Source organism: Ceratotherium simum, chromosome 4, assembly GCF_057802395.1.
Source record: "Ceratotherium simum simum isolate JZ-2026a chromosome 4, ASM5780239v1, whole genome shotgun sequence".
Classification (NCBI taxonomy): Eukaryota; Metazoa; Chordata; class Mammalia; order Perissodactyla; family Rhinocerotidae; genus Ceratotherium; species Ceratotherium simum.
In genome coordinates, this window is record NC_141903.1 from 61,429,607 (window position 1) to 61,451,933 (window position 22,327).

Sequence of the window (22,327 nt, forward strand, 5' to 3'; positions counted from 1 at the left end):
TAGGGGAATAACAACAGTCAACAATTACTGAGTGCTTAGTATGAACCATATGCTTTACATATAATAACTCATTCAATCCTGACCCTAAGCTAGGAGGAAATTACTTGGGCTAGATCACAAGGCTGGCAGAAGCAGGACTTAATCTCTCACCATCGTGCCTCACTGGCAGACCAACTCCAGGAGAAAGTTGAAGTTACTTTGGGACCAAAGATTGAAAGAAGCTTTGCAGTAACTCTAAGTAGAGAGAGATCTCCAGATTATTTTTAAAAAAGGAGAGAGGGCACTGATCTGGGATCCGAGGTGCTGCAAGAGCTATTTCATTGAGTGAAAAAAATCAAGGGACAAGGCTTGTCAGAACCCCAAACTTCTTTACAACAATCCAAAAATCTCTTTTAAAATGTCACTGTCACTTCAGAAGCCAATAAAGTAATATATATTAAATATTAAAGACACATACCCTATTATCTCACTTAACTCCCCAAAATGAGCACTAATCATAAGCACAAGCATGTTCACTGCACACCGGCGCCAAGAGTAAAAAGACAGGAAAACACACTAGATATCCGTCAACAGGCAAATGAATAATAAAACCAGGTACACCCAAATTATGGAATGCTGTGCAGCAAAGAAAAGAATGAGGTAGCTTTCTCTGAGCTGGCAGAGAAAGATCCAATGAAAAATTTACAGCATTTGTAGAGTATGATAAATTTTACAGTGAAAACAGACACAAACATAATACTATACATTTCTAGATGCTGTGTGTGAGACAGAGAGAGCAGGGATGTGTACTACCTCTCTTGAGTGGTAGATGGGGCCAACCACAGATTCCAGAGGGATTTTACCTTGTATCTGTAATGTGCGAAATTTTTGTCAAAAGAATGTATGTGTGTGTGTGTGTGTGTGTGTGTATAACTTGTATTTGTATACATAAAAATAATTTTAAACATTTTTAAAAGAAGAATATTTTCTAAGAAGGCCAGGAAAAAATGAAATTAAGCAGGCAAGGGGTCAGGGTCCGGGGGCATCATCCGGATTTTGTTCCTTCGCACCAGTCTTAAGGAAACCAAGAAGCGTCCTCCTTCAAGTGGAGAGAAAAACTGGAGGGCATCTCCTCTGTGTCTGAAAGAAGAGGTGGAGGAAACATCCAGAAGGGTGTAAATGACTCTGAGTAATGCGGATGGAAAGCCTGAAGTCATGGCTCTGAGCAGCAACTGATGGCCTTTGGAGAATCCTAGGTGTCATTTCCTCTGCAAAATCTACTCTCTGCACCTGTCAGCTCATTATAAAATCTATCTAGAACAGCCTAATTCAGCCCCGAACTGCAGAATTTCAGAGGGTCCAACCCTCTCCACCTCTCTAGATCACCTGATTCCAGCAATTTTGAAATGCAAAGTATACTTTTCCAAAGAATATACCTGATAAATCAGACACCACTCTCACCACACTCAAATGGTTACAGGAATGAGAAGCAGCAGCTTGGGAGAAAGAGCAAAAGAGAGCCTCTCTCTTACTCCAGCAAGAATCCAATATCCTATTAGTGGCACTCAGTGTGTGATTAGGACAAGTCATTAGATCAAATGGAATAATAGTAACCGGCCCACACCCACGTAGGACAATTAAAAGTGATGGTGAGAATCCTAACACAGGTGTTTAAGCCTTCAAACAAAAGTTTAATTGAAATGTGCATAGATAGAAAATCATATAAAATAAATCCTCAAAAAATCTAAGATTCAAAGCAAGGTCTTCAGTGAGTGTCCTTAAAATGTGGACTCTTGGGCAAAAATGGAACCCTGCTATGTATTGTTGTCCTCATCCCTTTTCCTTGAATCTGTGTCTAAACCGGGAGGGTGACTGAGCCATCGACTCAAAGCAGAAGTAGGACAATAATAGCTGTCATGAAAAACCAGGGCTTGTAATTTTGAATATCTCACGTCCAATTTTGGGAGTATTTTGTTTAGTATTTAAACCATCAAAAATAAAAAAATATCTTTCCCATTATGTACTTACTTTTGTGACATTGTTTTTGTGAACTTATCCAACTTAACTGGGATTTGACACTTATGGTTATTAATTAATACACACTTAGTTCAATACATACACTTAAATGACAATTCTCACAACAATGATAAAAATTTAGTAGGTCAACATGGAGATGATGTTTCTAAAAAGCAAATAGAGGGCCGGCCCCGTGGCTTAGTGGTTAAGTGCACGCGCTCTGCTGCTGGCGGCCCGGGTTCGGATCCTGGGCGCGCACTGACGCACCGCTTCTCCGGCCATGCTGAGGCCGCGTCCCACATACAGCAACTGGAAGGATGTGCAGCTATGACATGCAACTATCTACTGGGGCTTTGGGGGAAAAACAACAACAACAACAAAAAAAAGCAAATAGAGCTGGCCCTCTATATCCACAGGCTCCGCATCCATGGAGTCAACAACCGTGGATCAAAAGGCTACAATGGTTGCGTCTGTACTGAACATATACAGACTTCTTTTTCTTGTCGTTATTCCCTAAACAATACAACAGCTATTTGTATAACATTTACACTGTATTAGGTATTATTAGTAATCTAGAGATGACTTAAAATATACAGGAAGAAGTGCATAGCTTATGTGCAAATACTACACCATTTTATATAAGACTTGAGCATCCACAGGTTTTGGTTTTAAGTGGGTGGAGGGTGTCCTGGAACCAATCCCCCTCGGATAGTGAGGGATGACTGTATTATCATGACTATATTTTTAAAAACTGTACTCATATCTGAAAGTACAAAGAATAAAAATGGTAATAATTCCCACAATCAGATGACCCTTTTTCCAGGTTAACTTATTCAACTTATCATCCGTTATAACATCTAATTTATCCTCTGAGGTGCTTGCTGATTTCCAGGTCTGTAAATTTCGCATTGATTATTTCTCCACAAGTAAAAATTTTAACATCTGCTTCATGAAAACAAATTTTAGTAAATTTCATTCCAAGTCTCAAATTTAAGAAAATGATGATGTACCACTTTGTTTTATTTATAAAGCACTAGATAAATAACTACCACTATTTACTGATCAACTTATTATGAGCTAGGCACTAGTCTACATATTTTATGCTTTTCATTTCAGTAATTCTCACAATGACATAAAAATAAATGCATAATAGGAAAGGTATAGCATTTTGATCATACGGATTGCACATTTTGGTAAAAGATTACACCAATTTAGCATGATATACTTGAGAAGGCTAACAGGTTTTTTGAAAGCTCTGCTTTGGAGGGAACACAACATCTACATCAGTGACATTTTTTTAATCCAAAACAGACAAGGTCTAACTAAATCCCTCCCCTGGAAGGTGAACACAACAGCTTACAACTCGAAAGCTTTCAATTACCTTTCCCACAATCCAGGCTTGTGTTGGTCTGGGACAGGGAGGGAAGAACACAGGAATAATCGCGATGGTCTGTCTGCATACGCTCCACACTGACAGTCATTCTGAACTACTACTACTTTCTGTTCTTGCAAACATGCTCTTTTCTAAGGCGCCTTTAGGCAGGAAACTCAGATTCCGTATATTCTCATTCCTCAAGCTGATCTGCCTGAAACAGACCCACCACGGAGGCATGTGGGTCTTCTTTTTCTTTTTGTACCACACTTTCACTATTCCTTCTCCCAACTTACAAAAAAAAAAAGAAAAAAGCAGCAGCATACCCTCACCCACCCTAACTCCAGTGGGGGCTGAACAAAGACAATTTGAAATATTGGTGTCTGACTGAACTTTAATTACTGGGGAACAAATATTTTTGTAAAACACATGGTTTCCAATTGTTTGCTTTCAACAAAATTAAAGGTGTACCTAATCAAGTTGTCAAGCAGTAGATCACTAAAAATAATTGAATAAAATTAATGTTTGACAATAGATCACTCTGATTTATGGAATATAACTCAGAAGGAGTTCAAGAAATTGAATGACATTCCTGTAACAAAACTCCTTCTATTCTCACCTACTTATTTATTTACAACATTCCTTTGCCTTACATTTATGAAAATAAAAAGTAAGAATAAAATCGATGCTGAAACCAACCTCAAATAAAATAACATTCACCGATGGATATGTGAACATTTAGTAGTACAAAGGGTACAATCCATCTCATTGAGAGAAATGTTTCCAATAAGGTTTATAAAATAAATGATCGAAATGGTAATACATTTAGATTGTTTTCATCCATTGTATACTATTAATAATTTTTATAACTCAATACAGAAGAAATTTAATACCTCGAGTTTTAGGATGACAGAATTTTAAAATTTAAATTTATATACACATACATATATTTCTTTCAAAAGAGTAATGACAGGTTGACCAATAACAAGACCCTCAAATATAAAAATGTTACATTAAGATAAAATTCTGTGGGGGAAGTAGAATGGAAATATGAGTTTAAGGAGAAAATAATGATGTGAAATTTGACTGTTGAAAAGCTTGTTCAGGCTTTTAAAAAATGCATAATTTAGTATTAAATCGCTACCCATTGGATAGGCTTATTTTAAAATGTCAATATTTACAATATGCCAAAAATAACATCTTTTGCAATTTAAATGTATAAAGAAAAACTAGATGTCAACTTAAAAATATGTAATGGACACAGAGTTCTTCAAATTCTTATAGGAACAAGGGAATTTGATCTAATCAACCCCACTTCATGCTTTGTGATATTCTTTTCCTTCTTTCTGCCCATTAAAATAACATTTCTCCAAGACCTATTATCTCAATAACTCACTTCCTTGATCATACCTTTCCAACGGCCCCACTCCTCAATGACCACTCTCTCTCAGAAACACTTATTCTCTAACTCATCTGGCTCACACATCCTCTTAAGGAGATACAACACTTAGCATGTGCTGGGCTTTACGCATATCAACTCAGTTAAACCTCCAACACTCCTATGAGAAAGTAGACTCTATTATTGTCACCATTTTCACGATGATGAAACCAAGGCCAGATAGGTAATAACTTGCACAAAGTCAAACAGCTGGTAAGGGCAGAGCTGGGAATGAAATGCAGGCGGACTGACTCCGGAGTCTGAGCTCTTAACCATCACACGTCCCCTTATGTTTCCCATCCCTGAGCCCTTCATCTGAGTTTAGAACAACACACATTTGTGGGGGATGCTGTTTCCCTGCTAAGAGCTATGCCTTCAATGCAACAGCTGCTGTCAAACAGCCCCCAAGATAACCTCTGAGTTCTGAATTTGTGTAACCAGAATGTGCTTATAGGCCCTTAAAATAACCTCTTTCATGCCAGTAGGGAATAATCAGATTCGACACATAGCTACTTATTTCAATTTTTAAAAGTTCCAATTAAGAGGAAAAAAATCCTGAGCAGTCAATTGCATATTATGATATTCCAAAAATGTTTTAATTACCTAAGGCTGCCTAGCCATAACTTACTTAATGCTTTTTACTCTTAAACTAAATATGGAATGTAGTCTTGGGAAAAAATGAGAGACTGATTGCAAACTATTTTAATATCCTCATGGATCTTTTTATGGAAATAAAAACAACTTCAGTGGAGCTCTGAGACCTTGTTTACAAGGGGAAGGACTCCAGGGATGGGAGCCCCAGATTCAAGCGTCCTTAGGAGATGAATTTAGAAACAGGGAGTCAAGCACCAGAGAGACTTTGTGTGATACTAAGTTTTGTGAAGACTCTTCATGATTATACTGAATTGACCATCTAGTCTTTCTATAGTTTAAGAAACTACGTCCCTAAGAAATTAAAGGACAAACTCAAGGTCACTCCAGTTTGCTTAGAGGTGAAGTTAAGGATTCAGATCTCTAATTCCCAATGTGATTCTCTTATATGTTTAACTAGATGAAGCTCATTTCGACTTTCTAAAAGTCAAGGGACATGTTATGAATCCAATTTAGGTTACGTACTCCAAACAGGAAAAAATGAAGCAATCTCTCGTTGATTGCCAAATATGCCCATGCAAGGAAATTATCAGTCAGTCAAAGGAAAGTCTTTTCTTTCATACTTTTTGATGGCAGTTCATTACATCTTACCTCCAGGCTACTTGCTTTCTTTCAGAGAGATCCATTACATACAGTACTCATAATATGTTGATGGAAAATAGGCAAAAGTATTGCATTTAAGATATTTCTCCTAAGGGCAGAAACATGGTTTACACACACATACTCATTCACTTACAAACACCTGCCTAGGCGAATACAGTCCTGGGGCGGGGGAAACCTTAAAGGCATATATTACAACAGATCTGAAACCTGAACCTTGTGCCAGTAAAAATGTAGATGACACATTGGTAACCCATAGCAACCTAATTCTTCAAAGTAGCTGCTGATGTCAGAAAACCAGGGCACCAAAGTCTAATAATTACAGCTCTGAAGACAAATGAAGCCACAGCTAGCAAATGTCACTTACTGATCATTATGTCACTGCAATGTATGTACTTTTTGTGACAGTACAATATCAAATACTACATATGGGGATACAGGGGCTTTTGCATGTATCATATTCTATCTTCTAATCCAAGATTAAGGACAAAAGCTAAAGTAGCCTATTTGGTAACACTTAAAGCTTCAATCTAATGAAAGATGATCACACTACAAGAAGAATTAGTCCCCACTTTTCCCACCTTTTCCTCCAGAAAAATGTTATTTTCTGCAAACTAAATAATCTTTTAGAAATCATAAAATAGTTTCAAAAGGGCATTTCATTAAATTATGGTTGCCATAAAATGGATTTCTTATTTAACTTGATAAAAGGCAAAGCATTATGTTTCATTAGAAATCTCTAGGGGCCGGCCCCGTGGCTTAGCGGTTGAGTGCGTGTGCTCAGCTGCCGGAGGCCCGGGTTCAGATCCCGGGCACCCACCGACCATGCTGAGGCGGCGTCCCACATACAGCAACTAGAGGGATGTGCAACTATGATGTACAACTATTTACTGGGGCTTTGGGAAGAAAAGGCGGAAAAAAAAAAAAAAGGAATCTCTAAAACCACTCTGATCTTTTGGAGCTTTTGAAGCTAGTGAGCACAAGATTTCCTCTAATTTAATATTTCTAGAACTCTTTTGAATGTAATGTCTGAACAATAGGAAAGGAAAAACACAGAGTTTTTTAATAGCTTAAAGGATGTTAAGAGAGAGACTCTAAACTGCACCTCTTATTATTTTCAGAATCTGGAGAGAACACAAATAGAGAAACTCAAGTCAAACACCAAACCAAGAACAAAACCAGAAGTTGGGTTGAACCCAGGCCTCTCAACTCAGTTTGTTTCAAAATCAATAATGACCACACAGTTTATAGAATTTAAGAAGTGTTGTTTGATCTTTGTTCTTGATTTTGTTTTCTCCCAAAGCTTATTTTGGGCAAAAGTTATTTTGGGGAGAAAAGAGTCAAATAGTAACTGAAAAAGAGATTGAGGAATTTAAGGATATTTTGTCAGGTTTGCATTACCTTAGTTTTTTAAAAGAATGTTTCAAGTAAACTGAATTTGAAAGGTTTAATATAAACAGACACTCAATAAAGACAGACAATCCATATTGTTAACTCATTTTCTGTTTCTTTACCCTTGTTGCTGAGAGATAATAAAATCTTTTTATATAATTAACTGGTTTAGTCAACTAATACAATTACAGTATGTAATCATAAAATATGAATCATCTCTCTCCCCCAACCCCTACTTCTTTCTGGATTATAATTTGGTACTAACAATATACAGGCTCTAGTCATTAATACTCATTCAAATAATGGTATTTTGTCAATTTAAAGGAGGAAAAATTAGCATATATTCAAAAATAGTTTAATAAGTTAAATTTGAGAATAGATATTTTTGTTATTTTAAGAAATATTAAATAAAAGCCGATCTACAAAAGCATGGAAGCTGGCTAAAGTTTTCTTTGGACCTAAGACGAAAAGTTACATTCTGTCTATGCACTTTGATCAATCACCCAGATGCCTGGTTTACATGAGGCCAAATTTTAAAACATCAAAGAGCTTTCAAGTATTTCTCAGTACAGATGCTTTGGCACAGCATAACCAAACCCTTTTCAGGTAGTTTGAACGCTTAGAGTCAAACACCCTGAAGACTCCACATCTCTGTCACAGGTCTCGATTAGTGATTTAATTAAAACTCCAATGAGCCAGGATCCAGCCAACCTGAGTTCTCATCAATGGTGGGTATGAAAGAAAAGAACAGATGGAAGTGGGTCACAAAGGCTACTGAGAAAAGGCTCCATCTCCACAATTGGGCTTGTTTTTTCCAGGAGGGAGATTAGATAAGAGGGGCTCAAATACATACATGGGAGAGTACATAGTTTGGAAGAAAGCCTTTCAGGTGATCTGGTGTCTCCATCTCCCACCAACTACTTTCATGTTGGAAAAAAAATAAACGCTCTGGGCTTGAGAGAGCAAAAAGAAAGATTGATACATCACTTAGAATAGTTACAAACCCCGGTTTCAGGTTCAATTCAGGCAAGTACAGTGAAATTCATCTGGAGAAGCACTCCAAGTTACCTTTGCATTATACCTAATTTAGTTATCTGTCATTTCGCACAAACTTCTGAAGCTTTCTGCTTTCAAGCTCCAAAAATCTAACATCAGAAAAAAAATGCTTCAGCCCAAGTTTATTCCACTCACTGAAACATCCAGAGGCAACCTGAAGTCTGCATACTTACTTTTTTATTATTATTTTTGTTAAGCTAATACTCTTAAGTGTGCCGTTCAGAGCAATTTCTCTTCCTTAACCGACTAAGTAGAGAATCAGCACCACCACCTTGGAGGACCAGACTCAGTTAAATCTCGGTGGCCCCTGCACCTGCTCAAGGGCTATTAGTCAGCCACTGGGCATTTCGGATTGTCCAGTGGGGGACAGACAGAGAGGAGGAGAGGAGAAAAGACAGGCATTTAGTTCTGATGACTGGGTGTTTGTTGGAATAAGTAAACAGGCAAGTCAGAGCCTATTAATTTCCAAATCGACCACTGAAGCATGATGGCAATCTAAGCTTACAGCCACAGCAGCAGAAGAGGGCCCTCTAATTTATAGAAACCATGCTCCGATATGAGATCCAGATCCCCTAGACAACCCAAGAAACATCAGAAGCTGCTGTGACAGCAACAGAAGCAAATAAAAGCAAAAGCTTATTTATACTTGATTGAGAAGCTGGAATTTTCTGATGAACAGCTTCAGTATTTATTCTGAGACACCGCCTATCCCCAAATATAACTGATGAAAAACAGTGGTAAACCAAGCTTGATGACATAGGTCTGTGCCAAAGTATGTGCCATGTTGTACTTAAGGAAAAACTTTTCCATTAAAAAAACAATAGTTTTAAGAAAATTTAAAAGTAGATAAGTGCACCTCCTGTATGATAATGCTATTTTCTACTCATAAAATGCTATCTTTGGCCATAGCTGAAAATGTAATTTTAGAGCTCTCAGAGATGTTAAACAATGGCTTATACAAGAGTAGGAAGGGATGGTCAGAAATACTGTTCTTACTAGAGGTTTTGAGAAACTCAATAAAAGATTATTTCAGAACTACCAAATTTCTTGTGGGTAGCAAAGTAATTGCAGATAACTGTAGGAGTCACATTCAGGACACAAAGTTAGTGTCTAGTATGATTTTTCCCACCTTCCAGAAGACCTTTCACTTCTTGATTCAACCTATGAATCACAGGTTATTCTGAAAACATATTACATTATCATCAAAGAAGTGGTATGAGAAAGTTTGTCCATACCTTAAATTCTAACAACAGACAAACATTAATGAAATTTTAAGTTAAAAAAAATTAAATAAAAGCAAAATTAAATTTAGACACCGAAATTAGAATACTGAACTTCAGCTAAGAAATTCCCTGAACATAGTATCCTTAGCTTCCTCACAATTACCTAAAAAGTAAACAGTCCCTGTCCATACATTTTATCGTTAGTTTGTGAAGTGCTAAGATTCAGGGAAAGAACAGTTTTCCTTTTCTAATTTTTTCAGCTTAGAAAATTTAAAGCAAACAGCAAGAAAAATTTAAAGTGGTGTTTTTATGAGGTCCTTTTCTAAGAAAGTTGATACCATGGTAAATGGTCTGGTTACTAGGATTAAATCTGTGGTTGGAAAAGTACTCCATTCTAAAAACACTGAATTTAAAACCAATCAACATAACTGTACAATTCTGAAAGCGTTTGGGAACCACAACTCCACCCAGATCCTATGGAAGGACTAGTGCCAGGGCCCACAGTTAAGCTCCTGTAGGAATCAAACGCTATCTCCTTTCACTTGGTTAATAAAGGTGCTGCTCAATACTGTCTTAAAGCAATAAACAATAGCCTGATTTTATACTCTAAAAGCTAAAGAGTTGTAAACAAACAGAACTAGTTTAAAACATTTTTCTTTTAAGGTTAAATTCCAGTGATATTTGCTATTGCAATACATTCTATAATTAAGGCAGACTGTGTGTGTGTGTGTGTGCACGTGCGTGCGCGTGATAGACAGTGATCCACTCACTGAAGGCAATATTTGACATAATTTCCATTTTATAAAATAAAAAACACTACACTGTTTTTAGATCCTAGAAGTCAAGTTTCTAGTTAATCAGCTCACGACTAAGACAAATACTGCGGTAGGAAAGAGAAGATATACAGAAAAAAGGAACATGTATATGTAGGGAGTTAAATGTTTTACCATTTTTGATTATCAAAGAGTAAATATATTTTAAATCATACAATAAGGGTGATGTCAAGTTTAGACAGATTATTATATCATCTCCCAAAACCAATTACTAATTTATTAAAAATGACACAAGAAAAGCAAGAATTCAAGAACCAGTATAGATATGTTTCACAATTGCATTTCTCTTACCCTGTATGTTGTACAGTCGGACTCTATGGGTAACATGTTCAAAAAAGCTAGTCACGTCCGAATAAAACCTTCCATGTTGCACTCTGACAAGGGGCAGTGTTGTGTAAACATAAGGCTGAGGAGGAAATGACATTTTTAAGAAAAATATTTTGGCTTTTAACTTTTCCAAGAAATGTTTATTATGTTTCTAAAATGGCAAATACATATCATCTGATATTTGCAATTTTAAGTGAAAACCAAACCTTTATGCACATGCTATAAAAATTGAATATAAGGTTTTTCATTAGACAAAAATTGCTGAAAACAGAAAATAAATATGTTCATAACTTGATTAGACTAGATGATCTACGAACAGTTCCCCCCAGTTATAAAAGTTTCTAATTAAAATCCTCCTATATTGTCCATATGTCACTTATTAGAAACAGCAATCATTCTATAGCAGTGACATTCTTCCAGGCAAACATTTATTATAACTATGGCCCCCTAATGTTCAGGAGTCAGGGCAGGTGGCAAGGATGACCACAGGGAGTCATCTAAGCAGACAGGAGGCAGGATCCAGAAACACGGTTTAATCACAGTTAGGTTTACTACGCTGTAAAACATCCTGCCCTTTTACTTGAAAGAACTAGCTGAATATCAAGCAAATTTACAAACTTGAAAAAACTAAGGCAACTACTGGTTTAGCTCTCATTATTTAGAATCTAGGTTAAGAAAAATGGAATCAAACATATAACTTATGTGACATAGGAACAAATTTAAAGCATTTATGAAGAATTATATTTTTTCACGTATGACACCCCTTAAAAAGCTCAACAATAGCATAAAAAGCTAGGCTTGCAATATGAACTACTTAAGTAGCATAAGATTTTCAGAACTCTGTCATTTTCTTCCAAATTTACCTCTTTGGTTAGAGAAAAATATTCTAAAATTAATATAATACTTTATAGTTTACAAAGTTTTTGTACCTAATTCCTGTATTGCTAGAAAGTTACCAGAGGGGGATGAAACCTGGACAGCACTTTCTGGGCTCCGGCCTTTGTCTGACACACCCAGCTGCCTCTTCCCCTGATGTTTTTTCATTTTCTCTTTGTAAACATATGATAATTCTCTTTATCTTTCTATCTAACATTGGAGCTATTTAAAGATAAAATAATTTTAAATAAAGTAGCTAATCGCCCCATGCATGGTATTCTGGAGCACCACTCCTTCTTTTTTTAAGTATAAGCACAATCAACCAAAACAGAACACCTGTCCTATGACAAAAGCTGTTAAGTGAGAAAACACGGATGTAGCTCCCACTTAGGATGCTTGCCTGAAATGCCTACTATGAGCTGCAGTTTATCTTTAATTCCTCACTGATTTAAAAAAAACGAAAACAAAAATCTAGAGTCCTTAGTGTGGCCAACACAATCCCTTAAAATCTATATATGATTTTGGTTAGCAGTCTTTTCTAAACTGCAGAACAAAAGTAACTTTTTCAGGAGACAGGTCCCTAGGCAACAAAATATGGAGAATATTTAACTTATCTTGAAGTGGGGAAAGCCTGTATGAGCATAAAAGCCAAGGAAGAAACTCTAAAGAAAAAAAATACAGAATTGACTACACAAAAACTAAAAATTACTATAACAGAAAAATAAAATAATAAATTAAATGACACATCAAGGGAAAAGGATTCATTTTACATTATATAAAGAGTACTTACAGATCAATAAGTCATACCAATAGAAAAACGGTAAAAGAACTTAGGAAACTCACACAAGAAATATGAAAGATAAATCAATGTACAAAGAAAGTTCAACCTCACTAATAATCACAAAAATCTTAACAGTGAAATATTTTTCACCTATTATTACAAGTAAAGCTTTTAATATGTCTAATTCTCAGTGCTTGGAATGGTATATTAGAGTTACTCAAAAAACGCTGGTGCGAGCGAATATTTATGCAATCTTTCTAGAGGGAAAATAAGTAGTACGTACCAAAAGCCTTAGAAGGCCCTATCCACTGACACAAAATGACTCTTCTAGAAAGCTATTCTCAGGAAATAATTTGCATTGTGTAAAAAGAATGCTACAAGGAAAGCTTATCACAATGTTACAGCAGTAAATTATCAGGAGAAAATGTGTATATGCAGCAAAAAGAAATTCTTTTTTTTCACATATATATATATACACACACACACACACGTGTGAGAACACTGAAGTTCTACTCTCTCAGCAAATTTCAATTATTCAGTACAATTTTATCAACTCTATATAGTCACCGTGTTATACATGAGATCCTCAGCCCATATTCATCTTACAGCTGACAGTTTTTAAACACAACAGGGTACATTCAAGTTGTGTTTTCAAAGAACATACCATCAGACTGTGAGCACTGTCACAATGAAAAATAAAATAGGTACAAGAGGAAAAAACTTGAAAATGGGGGAAGAAGGGATATGCATAGAATAAAGACAATAAAAAAATCCATCAAAGTGCTGGCAGTGATTTTCCTGGGCTTTTGGAATAGTTGGTAAGTTTTACTGTTTTCTTCAGTTTTCTGCATTTTTAAGATGTTCCAGAATTTGCATATACTACCTTTATAGTCAAGAGTGGGGGGAAAAATTGTTTTTTAAAGTTCTAAATGTTAAGGAGAAAAATGGCCCAGTGGGCAATCTATTTTTCCGACACGGCTAGATATTTTGTGTCTAAATATATGCTGTGCCACATACGTATATAACACCACAACCGCACCCTAATCCTAAATCGAATCTAGCTTCTTTCCATGGAGAGCACGTGTTCATTGTAGCATCCTAAATGAATTCCGACTCTGAAAAATTATTTATCTAATATTCAACTACAAATTGCTAAGTGTCAAGAAGGAGATATAAAAGTGGAACCAACTCATCTAGTCCTAATAGATGACAAAATAGTGAGATACACTTATTTTTTACCTCATTACTCTTTCAATAAGGGCTTCTTCACTGCTCAGCTCATCAGCACTTACCTTGGCTTCCCCGTCAGGTAAGAAGAGGTAGGCACCACTTTTGTCCTTTTTACTTGTAGTTCCATACCATGAAAACTGCACTTTTACTTCATGATGTTTACCATCTTCTTTCTTTATCATTTCCTAAGGATAAAAAAAAAATTTTTTAAGGCAACTCACTATTAAGATATTGACAATGTTGCATCTGGTTCCATGTATATGTTGATTCCAAAAAAAAAAAAAAAAAATTACCTCAAGATAGATTGAAAACTGCTACTATTCAGCCTCTAATATTCATAATTCTTAGATGAACATCTAACATTTTATACTTAACCTCAGGATTTGAAACCTTCACAATAGGAACAAAAATTCTGAACACAGTTCATCAAGCAAGAAAGAGATACACAAATTAAGAAATCTAGACTAACACTTCTCAAACTTTCTGTAGTCAATGAGCAAGTTTACTTTTTATTTCCAATATGCATGGACCAATATTTTTGTAAAGTACAATAAAAGCGAATTACCAGAAAAATACTTAAAGTGATATACCAAATATACACTCATATTTTTTATTATTAGATTCAACAGGCATAAATTTACTCTGTCAAATTGGTTCCAAAGTTTCCATAAACATTTCTGAACAATCATGGCTTCCATACTTATCGTGAAGACCTGTAACAAACAGTTCACAGAGCAGCTGTACCCAGACCACACTGGTGAGGAGGAAGTGGTCACTGTGGACCACAAGAAGATACATGTAGCTCATCCATCCCTTCTCCCAGACCATTTATGTCGACTTTTTCCCCTTTGCATAAGTAATCTGCATATATTACAATAAAAGTGATAAGCCGCCTATGAATTTCAGAACATACCTCCATAAGCCCCGACTGACCAAACCGAAGCTTAATAAAGGAATTTTCTAGAGTTATATCTTCTTCAGTACTTCTTATATTCTTCATGTTGAAAATTCCTGTATTTTCTACGTTACCATGATACAGAACATATTCAGCTAAATGTGAATTTGAGCTTGTTGATTCTGAAATTGTATACACTCTTAGTCCCAGTGGTGGCATCTGTGCTAGAAAAGAGATCTTTAAAAGATAGAGGAGGGAATTTATTAAAGAAAAACGTAAGCTAGTGAAAGGAAAACCATTTATACTTCTAGTAAAAAAAAAACAAACTACCATATTTTTTGAAAAGAGAATATAAAACTATTCTATAAATATGTTTTGATAACATAGGACAAGAGTGTCCGCATCTCAGTTTACCCAGGGAACCTTATTAATAACTTCAAGTTGGTAGGATTATCAAAGGCACTAATGTTTTCATCCAATACATGAAACTATGTGACCATCCTCAATTGTCCTACAATGCTCTCAATGGATGCTCAGAGGGGGAAATTCTCCATGAAGGTAAAGGTTTACTGTGAACAATGATTTTTCCTAATTATTAGGACTCTTTTTACAATACTATGATATTTCAGTACATTAAAAATAAAAATGGTAAATGTAATAATATAAATACTAAGCACATTAGTTCAGTCAACACAAGCCATCGAATGCCTGGGGTCTAGCAGACACTGAACAAGGCACGGAGAACACATACACTGTAAGACATGACCCTTACCTTCTAGGAGCTACCGCTCCAGTTTCTAGATGGGGTGTTTCCTATAAAATCTGACCAAAACTTGTATTACACTTTTCCTTTCTACCTAAAGGATTATGGATCTATAAGAGCAGCCAGCAAAGGCTTTTAACAAGCAGAAGTCATTCTCTTTTAGAATTCCTAACTTGTGGCTATTTTCAGAAGTACAGTTTAAACTGCACTCTAGACTCTAAAAGTTCAACCTTTCTAGTGATTTGGGGGTTCAGTTTAACATTGCTTCTTTAAAGAAATTTTCCCAAAAAATGTCTATTACATGAGCCCAGATTTTCCATAATTATATCTCAGAGAAAAAAATCTTATTTTAGGAAGTCTTTCATGTCCGCTTTGCAATGGAAAGTTGAAAGTATCCAAAGTTATTTAGAAGGGTGGTATTTATCCCAATTTCAATATGCATAATTATCATTAAACTGAGTTAGACAAAAAAATTTATGATTACTTCATTAGTTCAGGAAAAAGTTACAATATACATACTTACAAAGATACACAATATACATACTAATAACATACTAATAATAACATGCAATATACACAGTAACAAAGGTATTAATGATTTGGGAAACATAGAATCTGTTTTCCTTTAGTGTCATTTAACTGTCCAGCTAAACACTCTGGTATTTCAACTTTAACCACTTTACATATACCAACTTGATAGCTCAAGGAGGCATGTATACATATACGAACCGTATAATGGCTATGCTTCTTTTATGATGCCTCTTAAGTTCTACGGTAAAAACATACCTCATAGGCTGTCTTTGAAACAGTATTTGCTGTATCCCAAACTGCACTCATTTGAATTTCCACAGGCTTTCCTGAAGCAGAAGACACTTGCACTTTGGGGGAACTCACCCAGACTGAGACCATTGAGTTTCGGTCTTGTTCTGAAGGATTATAGATCACAAGATACCTGCAAAAACAGATTTTCATTATTGGGGTCTCAAAATACTTCTAGTTCTGTAATACTATTTATAAGATCTTAGCTCATAGATGGTCATAGAGTCAACACACAGGGAAGAATTATAAGGAATATTCTTATAAGGATTATGGATTATATTATTCCAATTATAAGGAATATTTGGAGAACAGGCAATTTCATCACAACAAATATCACACAGTACAAAGGGTAATGAAATAATTCACTTTCTAAGAATAAAACATTATATAAATGGAAGATATTGATAGAATTGTAATAAAGATATTTTCATGTCCCAGAAAATGATCTATACACATATGGTGTAACTGATCTAAAAGAATCAGCCCTATACAACTAATATCCAGATTCCTGCGTAATCTCACTGAATAAAAAAAATACATAAATCATCTGTTTGCAATGTAGCCATAATTAATTTCAGTTAATTCTGACACTTATTTTAGACCACTAAAACACAGTGAAAATGTATGGCTACCCAGGTAGAACCACATAATTCACACGTATATATTATATATAGGGGGGCCCTTATTTTCTAAGAGAGTTGGTTCTGGAAAAAAGTTCATTTGAGGTGAATCCATTTAAACTAGGGGCTAAAATTTTATAATAAATAGGATGGGAAAAAGGAAAGATTTGATTGAGGCTCAGCTGGTAAAAGGAAAATAAAAACTATTAAAGTAAGTTTTAGGGGCCGGCCCTACGGCACAGCAATTAAGTTTGCGCATTCTGCTTCGGAAGTCTGGGGTTCACCAGTTCGGATCCTAGGTGCGTGGACCTACTCACCGCTCATCAAGCCATCCTGAGGCGGTGTCCAACACAGAAGAACTAGAAGGAACTACAACTAGGATATAAAACTATGTACTGGGGCCTTGGGGAGAAAAAAGAAAAAGAGGAAGATTGGCAACAGATGTTAGCTCAGGGCCAATCTTCCCCCCGCAAAAAATAATAATAAGTTTTAGGCAATGCTTGCAACTATGTGCAATTATTAGAATGAACAAAAAATGAATGAACTAGCGTTCTGGGAGAATTTTTCCAACAATATTTTATACTAGTACATTATGACATCCTTCATGTAACATTTAATTTTTACAGGATGGTTTTAAACATAACTATATTTGTAAAAAACAGTCAAGGACTTTATCATTTTCCCTAGTCTTCTCTCAATTCTTTGATATTCAAATAATTCTCAATTGAAGAACCTAACATCCTTGATTTTCTCATTAGCGTAACTCTGCCAGATCCTCATTGTTTCATGGCTCTGCCTATGAGTAGAAACATTCTAGATCATGTTACTGACTTCATGAAATCCGCAGACTTTGCAAGATTTATGATTTTACTTTATAATCAATTTGTATCATATTATCTTCAATTAAATCAAAGGTATTTCAAAAGGATGTTTGACTATAATATAACTCACTGATTCATCAGCAAGTATTTCTACAATCTGAAGTATTTTGTTTTCCTATACAATTTTTTAACTGTAAGAACACAGAACAGAATAGTCAGATAGCAATTGCTGCTCCCCCTGAGCCACAGTAGCTGTATCAGAGATGGGAGAAGTAAGCCAGCATTGTTTATTTAGTGCATCAGAAAGCCTAGCAGTGTTCTTCTATCCTACATATGTGTCCCGTATATTTCAACTGCATTATAAAGCATTCATTAAGAAATAAAATTAATACATACAATGGCCAAACTAAAGCCAAGGACAACAGGAAAGCACAAAGGAAAAGAAAGGATGTAACATAAAATGTATAAAATATGTGACTTGTAAATTTCTTATCAGGAGAAGCACTTATGATTGAAACAATATTCTGAGATACCAAAGGTGATAATATGAAAATAAGAATGTCTCTAATTCCTGTTAGGCTTATATACTATGCATCAGGATCGCAAGACCTAACTTACATCACTTAACGTTCATTGAGATTCCAAATGTATACGAGAAAAGAGCAGCTGAAGCCATGTAGTCAAAAACGTATTTACAAAGGGCACTGAAGCCTCCGAGTACTCAATAAACTCCATTTTACCCACAGAAGTCATTCTCAAAGAGAGCGAGGGTAATGCCCCCTTGAGAGGTGTGCTCAACAGACTTACCAGAGATCTGTCAACCTATTTGCGCCCCCCTACTGCCCTCCACCTAGGCTTACATGTCGCCTGACTGTTCTCCCATCACAAACACACCTGGAGAATCACAACTGCCAGGATTCATCGTTACCAATGGGACTGCACTATATTCTTAAGGTGCACTGGGGAAGAAAAACAGTTGAGGACCACTCATCCTCAGAACCAAAGATGTTCGACCCAGCATCCCAGAAAGGAGTAATTTACTACTGAACCTCATGTTCCCAAAGGCTGGTATGTGAAGAACTCCAGAAAACGTAGTCTGGAGACTTAGGTCAGTCTCCTAGTTCTGCAGAAGCCCTGAGGCACACCCAGGTACGGAGCCTAAAATTCCCACTAGCAAGTTCTTTGGACACTCCACTCCACAGAGCTGGTCATAAAGGCTCTGATAATAACATGTGACATGTGCCCAAGCAATAAATTAGGTAATAAGCATCCAGAACACTGATTCCCTGCCATCGGGAAAAAAAAGACTCATTTGAAGCAAATAATAATTTTAACCATACATTTGGCTTTGTACAATATTAAACGCTTTTTATAATAAGCTGTGAACTAGGTACTGTTTTGTTTCATTTTAGTAGCTAATTAGTATTTGACCATAATGATGTTTCTACTGTACTGAATGATTATGTAATTATCATGCCAGGAATCTGTTCAAAAACTAAATGTGTAGAGTATATAATGAGTATAATGCTGCTCTAAGAAAATAATTTTTTAACATAATTAGAGATTCACAGCACGTTCTTCAAGTGCATCACAGCACAAATTTATCTGACACACACACACAAACTCCTATCCAAGTACATTTTAAGTAGAGTACAGAGAAAGCATGATCAGTTATAAATTACATTTCCTTTGGAAATAAGTACATTATCACAAATTAACTAAATTTTCATTGTGATCATCATGTTTGGTAGTCAAACATTTGTTATACTGCCAATATCCCCAAACCTGAGTTCTTTGAAAACTGTCAGTTGTGAATGGAACCAAAAGGTTTCAGTATCATATTATAATATACTCGCTTATTGAAAATTAATAATATTTGACACACAGTAACAAAAGAATAATATTTATCTTCTAAAAATGGAGATAATTTCTATTTTACCTTGAAAGTAACTACATAGGAAGCTCAGAACTTTTTTTCCCCAATTTCCCCCATATTTGCATTACCTTCATACCTATCGTCTGTCACGAAGTCATATCCAGCCTCCTAGTTCTCACTATGACACTAAGCGCTCACAACTTGAGGTTATGGCAATTATCTCAATTCTCTATATACAAGGAACAACCCTCACCTCATAAAGATAAAGCACTCATATGCTACCTGGCAATCAAATTAGAGGGCAGAAGATGATCTATTTTGGCTGGGAGAAAAAGGGATGGAGAAAAATGAAGCACATCTGTATGATCATGTCAAACTAGGAATCACTGTGTGGAAGAACTAGAATTCCACTATAAACATGGTTCTGTCCTTGAAGATTCTAAGGAGGAATATATTTAGAATTCCTTCACCCCATTTGTAGAAATGATTCATGTCACGTTAAGAAAGACAACTGTGGCAATGCGAGTCCTCTCTTTGAGGTAAATCTTATCAGTGACCAACATGAACAACAGAATAGGACTACGTGGGTTTCCTTCCAGGACTGGATGAAGGGCAAAGTGGAAGGATATATATATGCCCCTTAGTCAAAGTGACCTTGGAGTTATCACTCACAGAGGGCTTCCTGTATGCTGGGCCCAGTCCTCAGACCTGTAGGCGCAACCTACGAGGCACATCCTTTCATCATTCCCACTACACAGATAGGGAAACTAAGGTTCAGCGAGGTCATGTATGTTGTCAAGACTCAGCCAGCTAAAAGGGCCACAACAGGGCTTAGAACTCAGTCTCAACCCCATAGCCATCTTCTTAACCACTTCACTCACAGGGCAAGTGTACAGGGACCTTTTTGACAACTGGTGTTTCCTGTGGAGATTTCCTTAGTTCCAAATTCACACGTGAAGAACTTTCTTCTTATGGATGCCAAAGATCTCCCCAGAGCCTCTCTTGTCAAGAAGCTCACGATGAATAAAAAGCTATTAATATTTCACGTATACTATATTTGCAAAAGAAAATTTATAAACTAGAACATGAGAACAGAAAAAATCTAGCTATATGTACCAAAGAGTTCATCTTATGATCTCACGGCACGAGGTGAGCAAAAACAATATTCAAGGAAACATTTAAAAAACACTACATAATTTTATGACTGTATAAGGAAGATAAAAATGAAAAATATTTGCAAGTCCCCTGTAAGCGTAGTTTAAAACCAGATAAGCAAACACTAGGTTATATGAAAAATAATTGTAACTTCATGTGCCTAGCATAGTACCTGGCATAGAATAACATTCAACAAATAATTGATGAACAAGTAATGCACAAAAACTCCAACAAGAAAATTTATCATTTATAAATAATACCTATTAGTATGGGGTTTTACAGTTTTATCAGATCATTTTTATTTTATTTCAATTCCTCAAAAAGTGCTTTTAAGGTCAGCAAGATATGTGATTAACCCGTTTGCAAAGATGGGGGAAAAGACAGATCCACAATCACAGAGAAAGTTAAAAACAAAAATGACAGCTGAGTTCGTTGCTTCTTAATCAATGACAGTATATTAAAAAATTCATTTCAAACAAGAATATATTCATCTTCTCTAAGTAGCCTTATTAGTGGAGCATAATCTAAAGAATAGTGGTAGCCTTTACATACAGTATTCTGAATATGGAAATATATGGATTTATATGTTTACCAAAATTTTAATTTCTAGATCTGGAGTCCTTTTGATATAGTCCACCTAGTTTTCTAGGTTTAAAACATAGTGCTTACCATATTAGCCATCAGAAAAAAATAAATCAAGATACTAAAAACACAGAGAGCCTTTTGGAGATCTTCAACAATCATACTCAGTTCTGTGATTCTGGGGCTCCGGAGGCAGAAACATTCAAGCTCAAAACCCCACCATGGCCCTTAGAATTTGGGAGGCTCTGGACAAGTTATTTCATTTCTCCAAGCCGTAATATCCTTATCCATAAAATCAAGAGACAAGATTGCTGTCAGGGTTAAATAACAAAATGTTTGGAAAACCACCCAGCTCAGAGCTGGCACAAAGTATAATCTCAATAGCAATTGATTTCTCTCCTTTCCCTTAAAAGATCCTCCTGGTGTCCTGACCAGGGACCCTGCTACACGAATCACACCGGATGGTGGAATGAATGTTTTAATTAACCCAGGTCACTGAGCTTCCTTAAATACCTTTTTTGTGTGTCTGGAGGCATATATAAATCTAAATGAAAGAAATTAACAAAACCACAAATGTGATAACACAGATACTCTGAAACAAGAATTCAGATAACATGAGGAGGAGATAAATGCACAGTGCATAGAATATACACATGTACAAAAAATCTCATGGCATGTGGCTAAATTAAAAACAAAAAAAGGACAGAGGAAAAGATACCTCCCGGCATGTGTAGTTATCAACTTAAGAACATGATTATATACTGCCTGTCCTGGAAGTACCTATAGTCTAGGAGGGGAGAGAGAAACAGAAAGTAACTGTTCAATATACAGGGTAGGTAATAAGACAAAGGTCTGCACAGAGTGTTCTGTGACACACACAAAAAAGTGGCAGTTAGGATGATTAAGAATTAACTAGGAGAGAGGTCAAAATAGAAAATTAATTTTACGAGAAGTGAGCAGAATGTATACACAGAAAATGACAAAACTTTATTGAGGGACACAAAAATGAATAAATAGAGAGA

The 22,327-nt window shown here is 35.9% G+C and overlaps 1 protein-coding gene across 1 annotated transcript in view; it reads right to left on the bottom strand.

The window, feature by feature from the left end:
• The window catches only part of MAN2A1 (mannosidase alpha class 2A member 1), a 160,956-nt gene that overhangs the window by 26,244 nt on the left and 112,385 nt on the right, over positions 1-22,327 (bottom strand). Inside the window, exons 13-16 of the mRNA XM_004420323.3 lie at positions 16,219-16,384; positions 14,688-14,906; positions 13,837-13,959; positions 10,852-10,966 (exon numbers count right to left, since the gene is read on the bottom strand). Of these exons, the coding sequence (XP_004420380.2) occupies positions 10,852-10,966; positions 13,837-13,959; positions 14,688-14,906; positions 16,219-16,384 (623 nt within the window). The remainder of the gene's footprint in view (positions 1-10,851; positions 10,967-13,836; positions 13,960-14,687; positions 14,907-16,218; positions 16,385-22,327) is intronic.